An 11800-nucleotide genomic window follows, 5' to 3' on the forward strand; every position below is an offset into this window, starting at 1 on the left:
TCAGCACTGTGCCGCCCCTATACTGTTTAAAATTAATTAACACACTGTAGGGCTGCCACGACGCGTCGACGTAGTCGACTACAAAAAATCGTCGACGTGCGAAAAAAGCGTTGACGCGTCAGCACGTGACGTCACACGCATCTCGCGCGAGTTGCATTAAAATAGCGGAACAGCAGCGGTAATGGCGACATCTGATCCTGGGGGAGAAAAAGCCAGCAGCAGCAGCGGTTCCACGTCCAGCAGCAGAGTACAAAAGGCTTCCAGCAGCAGTTCCAGCAGCACACCACCAGTACAAAAGACAGCGAGAGCCCGATCACGGTCATCAAGGGTATGGGAATACTTTCAGCAGAGGCCAAATAAAATGGTCCTCTGTTCCCTTTGCAAAAGTGAAATGGCATACCACGGCAGCACAACTGCTATGCATGAGCACCTCAGAAGAAAGCATCCTGGCGCACTGACCACAAAGGACGAGCCATCTTTGTAAGTACTAGTACTACTAATTTCAACAATATGAAAAAAAAAAAACTGATGATTGCTTAGGCCGGGCCAGCTCACTACAAGGCATTTTGCATTTGCAGCCCTCAGTGTCTGTCTTGTGGATCCCTCAGGTCATGATTGACAACAAGTGCAATGATCTGACCATGACCACCAGCACACCTGAGCGCTATTTTGACTGTGAATGCACTCTGCAGCATTATTAATTACAACATTGGCCATGGATATCTCAAAATTCTACTAGAAAAAATACAATTAATATTGTTAGCGTTGAGGCTGAGCATTCATAGATGTGTAAATTGGTAATGTTATTAATTATTATTATTATTATTAATTATTATTATTGTTGTTTTTCTCAGGAAGAGGCAAAGCTGTGTACAAGATTTTTTCTTTCATAAAAAGGATGTCACTGCTTGCACACCCCAAGTGGCCATTACACTTACCAATAGCATACTCAACATGATTGTAAAAGATATGAGACCTCTTTCTATTGTAGACGGTCAAGGATTTCGTGAGATGATCAGCACATTTTACCCAGGATACACACTTCCCTCCAGGTCCCATTACACAAAGCTGATGGAGAGGAAATATGAGGAGAATTTTGAAAGATTGAAAGCGTCAATCAAAGATGTCAAATCCAAAATGGCTCTCACCACAGACGCATGGACCAGTATTGCCACAGAGGCATACTTGGGTGTCACATGCCACTTCATTAATGAAGACTGGAAGCTTACATCCTACAATCTGACCACTATGCCACTTGAAGATCGCCACACAGCTGAAAACATTGCTAACTGGGTGGAAAAAGCAGCTGAGAAGTTTGAGATATCCATGGCCAATGTAATTGCAGTTGTTCATGATAATGCTTCAAATGTTGTCGCTGCTCTGCGTATTTTGGAAGAAAAGCATCCTGGCATCTCTTCTCTCAGGTGTGCTGGTCATACATTGCAGCTAGTTGTCAACCATGCCCTGAGGGATCCCCAGATCAGCAAGACACTGAGGGCTGCGAAGTGCCTTGTGGAACATTTTAAAAAAAGTGAGCTGGCCACTACAAAGCTTAAAGCAAAGCAACAACAAATGGGTACCCCTGATCATGCACTAATAAATGATGTATCTGTAAGATGGAACAGTACTTTACACATGATCAGTTGCCTGCTTGAACAGAGGTGGCCTGTGACTGCCACACTTTCCGATCCTGATGTCACACCACGAGGGAATCGCTTCCTGGATTTAAAACATGATCAGTGGAGCTTACTTGAGGAAGTGGAACAAGTCTTGAAGCCTTTTGAGTGTGCTACTGTTTTCTTGAGTGGAGAGTCCTATGTGACTGGTTCCGCTCTACCTCCTTTGGTAAAAGGCCTCCAGAAATCCATACAGAGCACAATTTGCGAGATAGCGGCAGTCAAGGCTTTCCAAAATGTTGCTACACAGGAGATGACCACAAGATAGGAGAGGGAAACTAAATTCAGAGATGACGGAGGAGAAAATAAATGGATTTTTGTAAGATCTTACCGTAAAATCCTTTTCTCTTAAGCTCATTGACAGACGTAGTCTTCTTGATTCTCAAGAGCTGGGTTATGTTGTCTCCGCAGGAGTAGGACTAGGCAGAAAGACAAAACGTTCTGGCTCCACCTTAGGGGCAGTCCCTGAGGGTATATCCTCCCTCTCTCTGCTACAGGGAATCAGTTCTGTTTTAAAGCAGTACAGAGAATTTAACCCAACCCAACTCAATGATAGAGGGGCGGGTACTACGTCTGTCAATGAGCTTAAGAGAAAAGGATTTTACGGTAAGATCTTACAAAAATCCATTTTTCTCTATCGCTCATTGACAGACGTAGTCTTCTTGATTCTCAAGAGCTGGGACATCCAGAAGCAGTGCCACAAATGAGGGGTGGGATTGACAAAATCAAATCCAATCTAGAAGGCCCAACCGGTGCCAAACTAGAAGTTTTTAAAGGCTCATTATAAACAAAGAATGAGACTAAAGAAAAATTTTCCAACGGAAAAAACCCTCGAGGTAGACCACTGGTCTCCTCAAATTGCGGCCTGCAAAACCTTGCGGCCAAACGAGGCATCAGACGATGCCATTACATCAACTTTATAATGTTTAGTAAAGGTATGCACCGACGACCAGGTAGCCGCCTTGCACACCTGGACCACTGACGCCTGATGGCGAAAGGCCCATGACGCACTAAGTGCCCGAGTGGAGTGCGCCTTAACAGGGAACGGGGGCTCCTGACCCTTAATAGAATAAGCCTGTACTACCGTCTGTCTGATCCATCTGAAAATGGTCGCGGCAGATGCAGGCAACCCCTTTTTGGGTCCATCTGGGATCACAAAAAGTGAATCCGTCTTGCGAAACGAGTCTGTCGTTTTCAAGTATACCCTGATCGCCCGGACTACATCCAAGGAGTGTAAAGCAAACTCCCGAGGATGACTGGGCTTAGGACACAGGGAAGGTAATACAATTTCTTCATTCAGATGAAATTCTGAAACCACTTTTGGTAGGAAGGATGGATTCGGACGAAGAACCACCTTATCTCTATGAACCACCAGATATGGTGAACGACAAGATAATGCGGCCAGTTCTGACACCCTGCGTGCAGAAGTAATAGCCACCAAGAAGGCCACCTTCTGGGACAACGTGGGTAGAGGAATCTCCCTAATATCTTCAAAGGGAGGTTTCTGAAGAACCGACAACACTAAATTAAGATCCCAGGGGGGTAACGGCGCGTGCACTGGCGGAGCCAGATGTCGCACCCCCTGGATGAAATTCCGCACCAAGGAATGAGTAGCCAAAGGCTTCTGAAAGAAGATGGCTAATGCTGAGACCTGACCCTTGATAGTACTCAAGACCAGTTTCTGCTCAACCCCTTGTTGCAGAAAAGCCAATATTCGACTAATCGAATAAGACCGAGGACGGAACCCCAAAGGTTCACACCATGCAATGTAGGACTTCCATGTGCAATGATAAATCTTTCTGGAAGTCGCTTTCCTTGCTTCAACTAGAGTAGGAATAACTGAAGCTGACAAACCTTTGTCCTTCAGCACCTGGGTCTCAATAGCCAGGCCGTTAAAGCCAGCGATCGTAAAGCAGGATGGAAGATCGGTCCCTGAGACAGTAGATCCTCCCTGAGAGGAAGTCTCCACGGGACGTCCGCCACCAGTCTGACCATGTCGGCGTACCAAGCTCGACGAGGCCAGTCCGGAGCTACCAGGATTACTGGAATTCCTTCCTCCTCTATCCTGCGAAGAAGTCTTGGCAGTAACGCGAGAGGAGGGAAGGCATATATTAGCTGGTATTGCCCCCACGGGGCGATCAGTGCGTCTGCGGTTTCTGCTAGAGGATCGCGGGAGCGAGCCACGAATCTCTGAACTTTCCTGTTGAATCATGATGCCAACAGATCCACATCCGGGGTGCCCCACCGTAGGCACAACTGGTGGAAAACGTCTGGATGGAGTGACCATTCCCCCTGATCCAGGGTCTGACGGCTGAGATAATCTGCCTGCCAATTCTCCACCCCCGGAATGAACACCGCAGAGATTGCTGGAACAAATCGTTCCGCCCAGCGAAGAATGCAAGCCACTTCTTTGGCCGCTCGGACACTCTTGGTGCCCCCCTGGTGATTGACATAAGCCACGGCCGTGGCATTGTCCGACTGGATCCGAACCGGGCTGCCCTGGAGCTGCTCGGTCCAGTGAATCAGACAAAGTCTGATCGCTCTCAGTTCCAATACATTTATCGGTAACCTGGATTCTTCCGGGGACCAAAGTCCCTGGACAGATAACTGACCGAGAATTCCTCCCCATCCGGATAGACTGGCATCCGTGGTCACTATCGTCCAATATATTGGCAGAAATGACTTTCCCTGGCTGAGCATCGGAGACCGAAGCCACCAGACCAGAGACTCTCTGGTCTGTTTGCTCAATCGGATCTGATTGTCCAGGGATTCCGGATTCTGATTCCATCTGAGAAGAATCTCTTGCTGAAGAATTCGGGTATGGGACTGGGCAAAAGGGACTGCTTCGAATGAAGCCACCATCAACCCCAGAACCCTCATGCAAGTCCGAAGGGAAGACCAGCTGTTGGACAGTAACAACTGGACTGCTGATTGAATCTTTCGGAGTTTCCCTACCGGAAGAAAAACTCTTGTCCTGACTGTGTCTAGAATTAGACCCAGATATTCGAGCCTCTGGGTGGGAACCAGAAATGACTTTTGCTGGTTCACCAGCCACCCGAATTCCTGTAAAGAAATCATAGTAATTTCTATGTTTTGTAGCAAGGTCTGAGGAGACTCTGCATGAAGCAGAAGATCGTCTAGGTAACCAAGGATCGATATACCTCTTTGGCGCAGAAGTGCCAACATTGGGGCCAACACCTTTGTGAAGACCCGCGGAGCCGTGGCGAGACCGAAAGGTAACGCCACAAACTGATAGTGGTTCTCTTCTACGGAAAAGCGTAGAAACCGCTGATGTCCTGCGAAAATGGGAATGTGAAGATAGGCGTCCTTGATGTCTATGGACGCTAGGACATCCCCTGGATGCAGGAAGGCTGCTACCGTGCGAATGGACTCCATTCTGAATCTTCTTATGTTGACAAAAGAATTGAGTGCTCTTAAGTCCAGAATTGGACGCACTTTGCCCTCTTTCCTGGGTATTGTAAATAGGTTTGAATAAAACCCTTGAAACCGTTCTGTCCAAGGAACGTGGACTACCACTCCTTGTTGTAGTAAATCTGTGACTGCTCTCCGCAGATCTTCTAAACGATCTGAGGATAGTCGGATATTGGAAGGGAAGAATCGCGCCGGTGGGAGAGATCGAAACTCGATCTTGTACCCTGACCTTATGACTTCGCAAACCCATTTGTCCGGGATTCTGGAAAGCCATGGATCCGGGAACCGGCGAAGACGTCCCCCCACCCCAGTTATGGGTGGGGGCGCACCTTCAGGCTTTGGATGGTTTATCTTCAGGTCTGGAGGGGGCGGGCTTTTGCTTGCCCGACCAACGACCCCTGACGCCTCCTGCAGGAGCTTTGGAGGACTTAGTTTTTTCACCCGCGGGACGAAAAAACCTCTTGTGAGCAGAAAAAGAAGGCCCTCGTCTTTGACGAGTTCCTCTACCTTTAAAATTTTGCGGTAAAAAGGTGCTCTTTCCACCCGTGAGATCTTTAATGATCTCATCTAAGTTGGCTCCAAATAGACGCTCTCCTGAAAAGGGGATATTAGCCAATGCTTTTTTGGAACCTTGGTCGGCTAACCAACCTTTTAGCCACAGTGTACGCCTGAGAACCACTGCTGAGACTGATGCCCGCGCCAATAATGGAGTGGCGTCTAACGCCGCATCACACACAAACTGTAACCCCTGTATCATTTGTTCCAACAAATCTGATACCGCCTGAGGGACCTCTTCTAAGTACCGGCGTAACCACTTGGTCCATTCAGTTACAGCCTGCGAAACCAGACCAATAGCTATTATAGGTCTGAAAGCTGATCCAATCAAGGAAAACATGGTGCGAGACATAGCTTCTATCTTGCGATCCACTGGATCTTTAAAAGACGGAGCGTCTTCTAAAGGAATAACCGTGGCTTTATTCAATCTAGCAATTGGTGAATCCACCACAGGTGGTTCTGTCCATTTCTTAATAAGGGTTTCCTCAAACGGATAACGCCTGTCAATGCGTTTAGAAATAGTAAAAGTGCGTTTTGGCAGACGCCATTCTTCTTTGATTGGATTGCCAAAACATTTGGGCAATGGAAAAACCTTCGCCACTTTGATGCGTTTTTTAGTCCCAAAAGGGATTTCAGTTTCAGCTATTTCCGATGGAATACCCTGTAACCTTAAGGTCTCTTGAACAGATACAATGAGTGCGTTTACCAACGCTTCCTCTCGGGCTATGGCGGATGCCGAAACATCCTCCTCACTGTCTGAAGAGACAGGACCCGAGACACCAATCCCAGATGAAGTACCTGCAACTGCAGAAATGGGCTCAGAGTCTGAATCCGAGGTTTCAGATAATATGGGGTTAGGCGGGGGTCGCTTTCTTGCGCCCTGTCCCTGACAAGCCACTTCCACCCGGGACACAAAAGTTTCCATAATAGCTGACAATGATTCAATTGTCAATGGGGTGCTGGAGGATCCCGCAGACCCCTCGAGGGGATCCGGAGGAGATACATGAGTGGCAGGGTCCATGTTAATTCAGGACACCTTTGCCAGCAAAACAAAAAAACTTTCTTTTTTTTTTTTGAGTGTCTCCCCCTAGCGCAATAGCGCCCCTCAGAGTACCTGCTTCTCGATCCCACAGAGAGAGAGAGGGACCCCCAAGGCTCACCAACCGATGCAGTGCAGTTTCCAACCAACTGCAGTCAGCGTCTGTCTTACACAGACTGGAAGGAGCTGTTTGCTTTTTCCCGGGTAGAAGGACGTGGCTCCGCCCCCTGTGTACGCCTTCCGGCATTCCCAGCTCTCCACGAGGTAGCTGGGCTCACAAAACATGGCCGCCCCCATAGAAGAGACATAAGACTCCAAAAACATGGCGGCCGGCGTGACCTGAGGACATACATGCATTCGGTCTACGGTAAAATGGCGGCGGACCGCCAAAATCGTTTTCCCAGCACATCCACCTGCATCTCTGCTAAGAGGCGAAATATGGATCTACAGGAGATACACTACACATAAGGTAGGATTATACCTCCTATGTCTGCTGTAATGTTGCAGTCTGCTGGGTAGAGTGTTAGCTCTTAAACCAAGTCCACTTTCCACAAACACATGCTGTATTACAAGGGGGACTTGTAAGTATCAGATATATACTGACCATATATGGAGGGGCCCATAATACATACTGCCTCATAACGAGGAAAAAAGGGAACGTTTACTCACCATACCGAACCGACAGGCACCCTCTCTTCACAATACCCTCTCCACCGGGGTGGGAGTTTGTGGACCACTCCGGACGCCTCGACTCTCTGGTACCTGGCGTCCAAGCGAGACTTTTAACTCGCAAGGTCAGTCCCTCCACTGGGACTCCGTCGCGGCCGACCCAGCGCGGAGCTCTGGTCTGCACGCGCTCGTAGGCAGAAACCGGGGTGACCACTGGATCTCAACATCCAGCCCGTCGCCCGGCCCCGCATACTTACTTGAATATGTCGCGGCCGACCAAGCGCAATGCCATGGTCTGCGCGCGCTCGTAGGCCGGCTGGGGTGACCACAGGTGTCGCCCAGTCCGGCATTTTTGCTTGAAGATCTCACAGGAAAAAACACTGGAGAAAACTACCTAAAAAATGTCTTTTTCTTAAAGAAAAAAAGTCTTGCCAGGACCAAAAGATCCCAGCAAGGAACTTAGGTCCTTACTCCTGACTAGACAGAAAAAAACTGATTCCCTGTAGCAGAGAGAGGGAGGATATACCCTCAGGGACTGCCCCTAAGGTGGAGCCAGAACGTTTTGTCTTTCTGCCTAGTCCTACTCCTGCGGAGACAACATAACCCAGCTCTTGAGAATCAAGAAGACTACGTGTGTCAATGAGCGATAGAGAAATATGTCTTATTGCAGCAGCCCTGGACCCCAGATTCCATAAGCTAAAATTCCTGGCAGCAGAGGATAGTTTAAAAGTTCACCTCAAGGTCCAAGCTCTTGCTCTTGAAGAGAAAAGAAGATATGAGGAAGAGCAAACACATCAACGTCAATGTGAGGAACAGGTTCAGTCAGCCAGTGCAATGAGTCCAGACATGAAACTTTCAGAAAAGAGGCAAGTGTCTATGTTGGACTCTTTGCTCGGTTCAGATTCAGATGAACACCACAGTAATGGTGAGGATGACACTGGTCACATCCAAGATCCAGAAATTCACAGTGAAGTTGTGAGGAATGAGATACACATGTACTTTAGTGAGCAGGCCATTCCAAAGGAAGACAATCCACTGAAATGGTGGAAGGAAAATGAAGGGAGGTTTCCCATCTTGGCCATGCTGGCAAAGAGTTACTTGTCTGTGCCTGCAACATCAACCCCATCTGAAAGGCTTTTCTCAGTTGCTGGCAACATTGTGACTAAAAAAAGAGCAAGCCTAACTGCAGAGCATGTCGATATGCTAACCTTCCTCCATTGCAATGCTATATTATAGGTACAGGCCCCCAACCTGTACCTATTGCACTCTCTTGGGTTGTATTGTTGGACTTCTTTAAACTACAAGATGGCTGTTGGCTGCCTTGAGGTAATCTTTCCTCAGTATTGGCCATTAGAATTTGCACAGTGTTGAGCGGTGCTTGCTTTTTGTTGGACTTGGCTCCTTTAAAACTGTTAGTTTTTAGGTATGTTTTACATTTACAAGTAACACACACACCAAAAAAATACTGGTCAAACACTGTATATGAAAAACATACCTAAAAAGTAACCACGTTTTAAAGGAGCCAACTAGTCCAACAAAAGCACTGCTCAACACTGTGCAAAAATAATGGCCAATACAGCAAAAGATTACCTGAAGGCAGAGAGCTGACTTGTAGTTTAAAGAAGTTAAAGTGTTAGGCAGATATGGCATTTTTCATGCCTGATGCCCTAAAGTGTTTGGCACTTTATGTGTCTCTTGTATTTTTGCACAGTTGCACAAGTTAGTGTTGTTGAGCACTGCAGTGCTTTATAATTTATATGGCATTTTGAATGCTTTTGGTTTTGAATTAATGGCATTATTCCTGCCTGATGTTAAAGTGTTGTTTACATTTTATTTTTGCCACTGAAACTTCAACCACATTGAAGTATTTTTTGGAAAAACTTTAATAAAAGTTGAAATATTATATTAGAAGTTGTACGTATCATTTTTCGTAAAGTTATTCAAAGGATTATTTAACTAATCAAAGAAAGAACACTAGATTAAGCAAAAAAACAAAAAATTTAAATAATCGTCAGATTAGTCGACTAATCGTAAAAATAATCGATAGATTAGTCGACAGACAAATTAATCGTTAGTTGCAGCCCTAACACACTGTCTCATCCTCCTCTGCACATGCTCTCCATTTTTAAGCACTGACAAGTTTGTAGAGGCCAATTTGCTGACAGTCTAAGGCAGTGATGGCGAACCTTTGCACCCCAGATGTTTTGGAACTACATTTCCCATGAAGCTCAAGCACTCTACAGTGAAGTTGAGCATCATGGGAAATGTAGTTCCAAAACATCTGGGGTGCAAAGGTTCGCCATCACTGGTCTAAGGCCTCGTTCACACATTGGTGCAGAGAGGTCACTTTTTCTGCACGGGCACAAAAAACCAATGGTTCTCTAGGAGCACTGTTCACACAACGTGCAGAATTTTTCTACGCAGGAATCTCCAACGTGTATACAGTTTTCTGCATGGGGAAAAAAACAAACATGACATCAACATTGGTGTAAATAGGGCACATAACTGACATGCATCAAAACTGATGTCAGCGTGCATGAAAACTGAGGTAAACTGATGCCTCTGCAAGTGAAATCTGCACAGTTCATGCACTCATGATGTGAACGAGCCCTTAGAATGAAACTCCCCTATCCTTTACAGCCAAAGAAGCAGCTTCTGCTTGATCTTCAACCCCCATGGTGCTTCACATGTGATCAGTTATACCTCCGGCCCTCTGCGGAGCAGGCGGGCACCCGGGGTCATACCTCGGCCCTCTGCGGAGCAGGCGGGCGCCCGGGGTTATACCTCGGCCCTCCGTAGAGCAGGCGGGCGCCCGGGGTTATACCTCGGCCCTCCGTAGAGCAGGCGGGCGCCCGGGGTTATACCTCGGCCCTCTGCAGAGCAGGCGGGCACCCGGGGTTATACCTCGGCCCTCCGCAGAGCAGGCGGGCACCCGGGGTTAAACCCCGGCCCTCCGCAGAGCAGGCGGGCACCCGGGGTTAAACCCCGGCCCTCCGCAGAGCAGGCGAGCACCAGAGGGTTATACCAGGAGGTTATACCTCGGCCCTCCGCAGAGCAGGCGGGCACCGGGGTTATACCTCGGCCCTCCGCAGAGCAGGCGGGCGCCCGGGGTTATACCTCGGCCCTCTGCAGAGCAGGCGGGCGCCCGGGGTTATACCTCGGCCCTCCGCAGAGCAGGCGGGCGCCCGGGGTTATACCCCGGCCCTCCGCAGAGCAGGCGGGCGCCCGGGGTTAAACCAGGAGGTTATACCTCGGCCCTCCGCAGAGCAGGCGGGCACCCGGGTTATACCTCGGCCCTCTGCAGAGCAGGCGGTTCTACATCAGAGCCCTGCAGGGAGGTTGAGAGGCCAGGGTTATATGTTTGACCCCTGTGGTGGTAGGGGTTATGTGCCTGACGTCTCCGTAAGGGGGCCCCAGTGTTATACACCAAGTCACTGTGGCAGCGGTTCTATAGCCCTCATGGAGGTGCCCCCTGTGGAATGGCATTGGAGGGGTTGGGTTCTCGGGAACGCTCAGTTTCACCAAAGGCGTAGGGGTGGATGGCAATGCTCTCACCTCTGGATAAAGTCATGGCCAGACATGAGGTTGCCCAGTTGGTCGGTGCCCCCCAGCTGTATCCGGCAGCCATGGTTCTTGTACAAGTAGTAGAAGTCGTAGGCCTGGAAGACCTGGTAGGTGAACTCGGTGAGGCTCATGCCCTCGGGGGATTTGAGGCGGCTCTGTACGCTGTGTCGGCTCAGCAAAGTACCCATCCGGAAGTGTCTGCCCACCGAGCCCAGGAAGTCCACCACCTGCCATTGCCGGTACCAGGCGGCGTTGTCCAGGACGGTGAAGCGGCCTGGGGGGCGGTTGTGGCCCTCAGGGACCAGCGGCTGTGAATTGGTGAAGAGACGGTCCAGACACTCTCGGAGGCCCCGCACGTTTTCCGCTAGCTGCTCCGCGCCCAGCGGTTCCCTCTCCTGGCTCCTCCCACTCGGATCCCCGATCTGCGCTGTGGCTCCGCCGATGACGGCGATGGCGTGGTGCCCGGCCCGGTAGAAGCGTAGCAGGCCCATCACTGCCAGCAGGTTGCCAACATGCAGTGAGTCCGCCGTGGGGTCGAAACCGCAGTAGACGGTCTGTGGTCCAGAGGAGAGGAGCTCGGGGAGTAGCAGGGGGGCGCTCTCCGCCGGGAACATGTCCTTGAAGATCCCCCGCCGGGCCCCGGACGCTAACGGGTTGGAGAAGGCGGACATGAGGCGAACAGGGCAGTGGGAGAGCCGGGGCACCCAGCGGGCAGCATGCATTACGGGCGCCGCCATCTTTGGGGAGCGCGGAGACTTTTGGGTAGGATCAGCTGACGGATTCTGAGTCTGCGCGTGCGCAGGTAGCTGCGTAGGAGGAACGTTTATTACCGGAAGTTGTTGCTGGCCGGAAGGCTAAGGAGAGT

General features: G+C 49.4%; 1 protein-coding gene across 1 annotated transcript in view; it reads right to left on the reverse strand.

Moving 5' to 3' along the window:
• Positions 1-11681, reverse strand: part of YARS2 (tyrosyl-tRNA synthetase 2) — a 29316-nt gene extending 17635 nt beyond the window's left edge. The window contains exon 1 of the mRNA XM_082257182.1: positions 10927-11681. Coding sequence (XP_082113308.1) covers positions 10927-11672 — 746 coding nt within the window. The 5' untranslated portion in view covers positions 11673-11681. The remainder of the gene's footprint in view (positions 1-10926) is intronic.
• Positions 11682-11800: the final 119 nt, after the last annotated feature.

The sequence above is a fragment of the Pelophylax lessonae genome, assembly GCF_965119305.1.
Source record: "Pelophylax lessonae genome assembly, chromosome: 4".
NCBI lineage: Eukaryota > Metazoa > Chordata > Amphibia > Anura > Ranidae > Pelophylax > Pelophylax lessonae.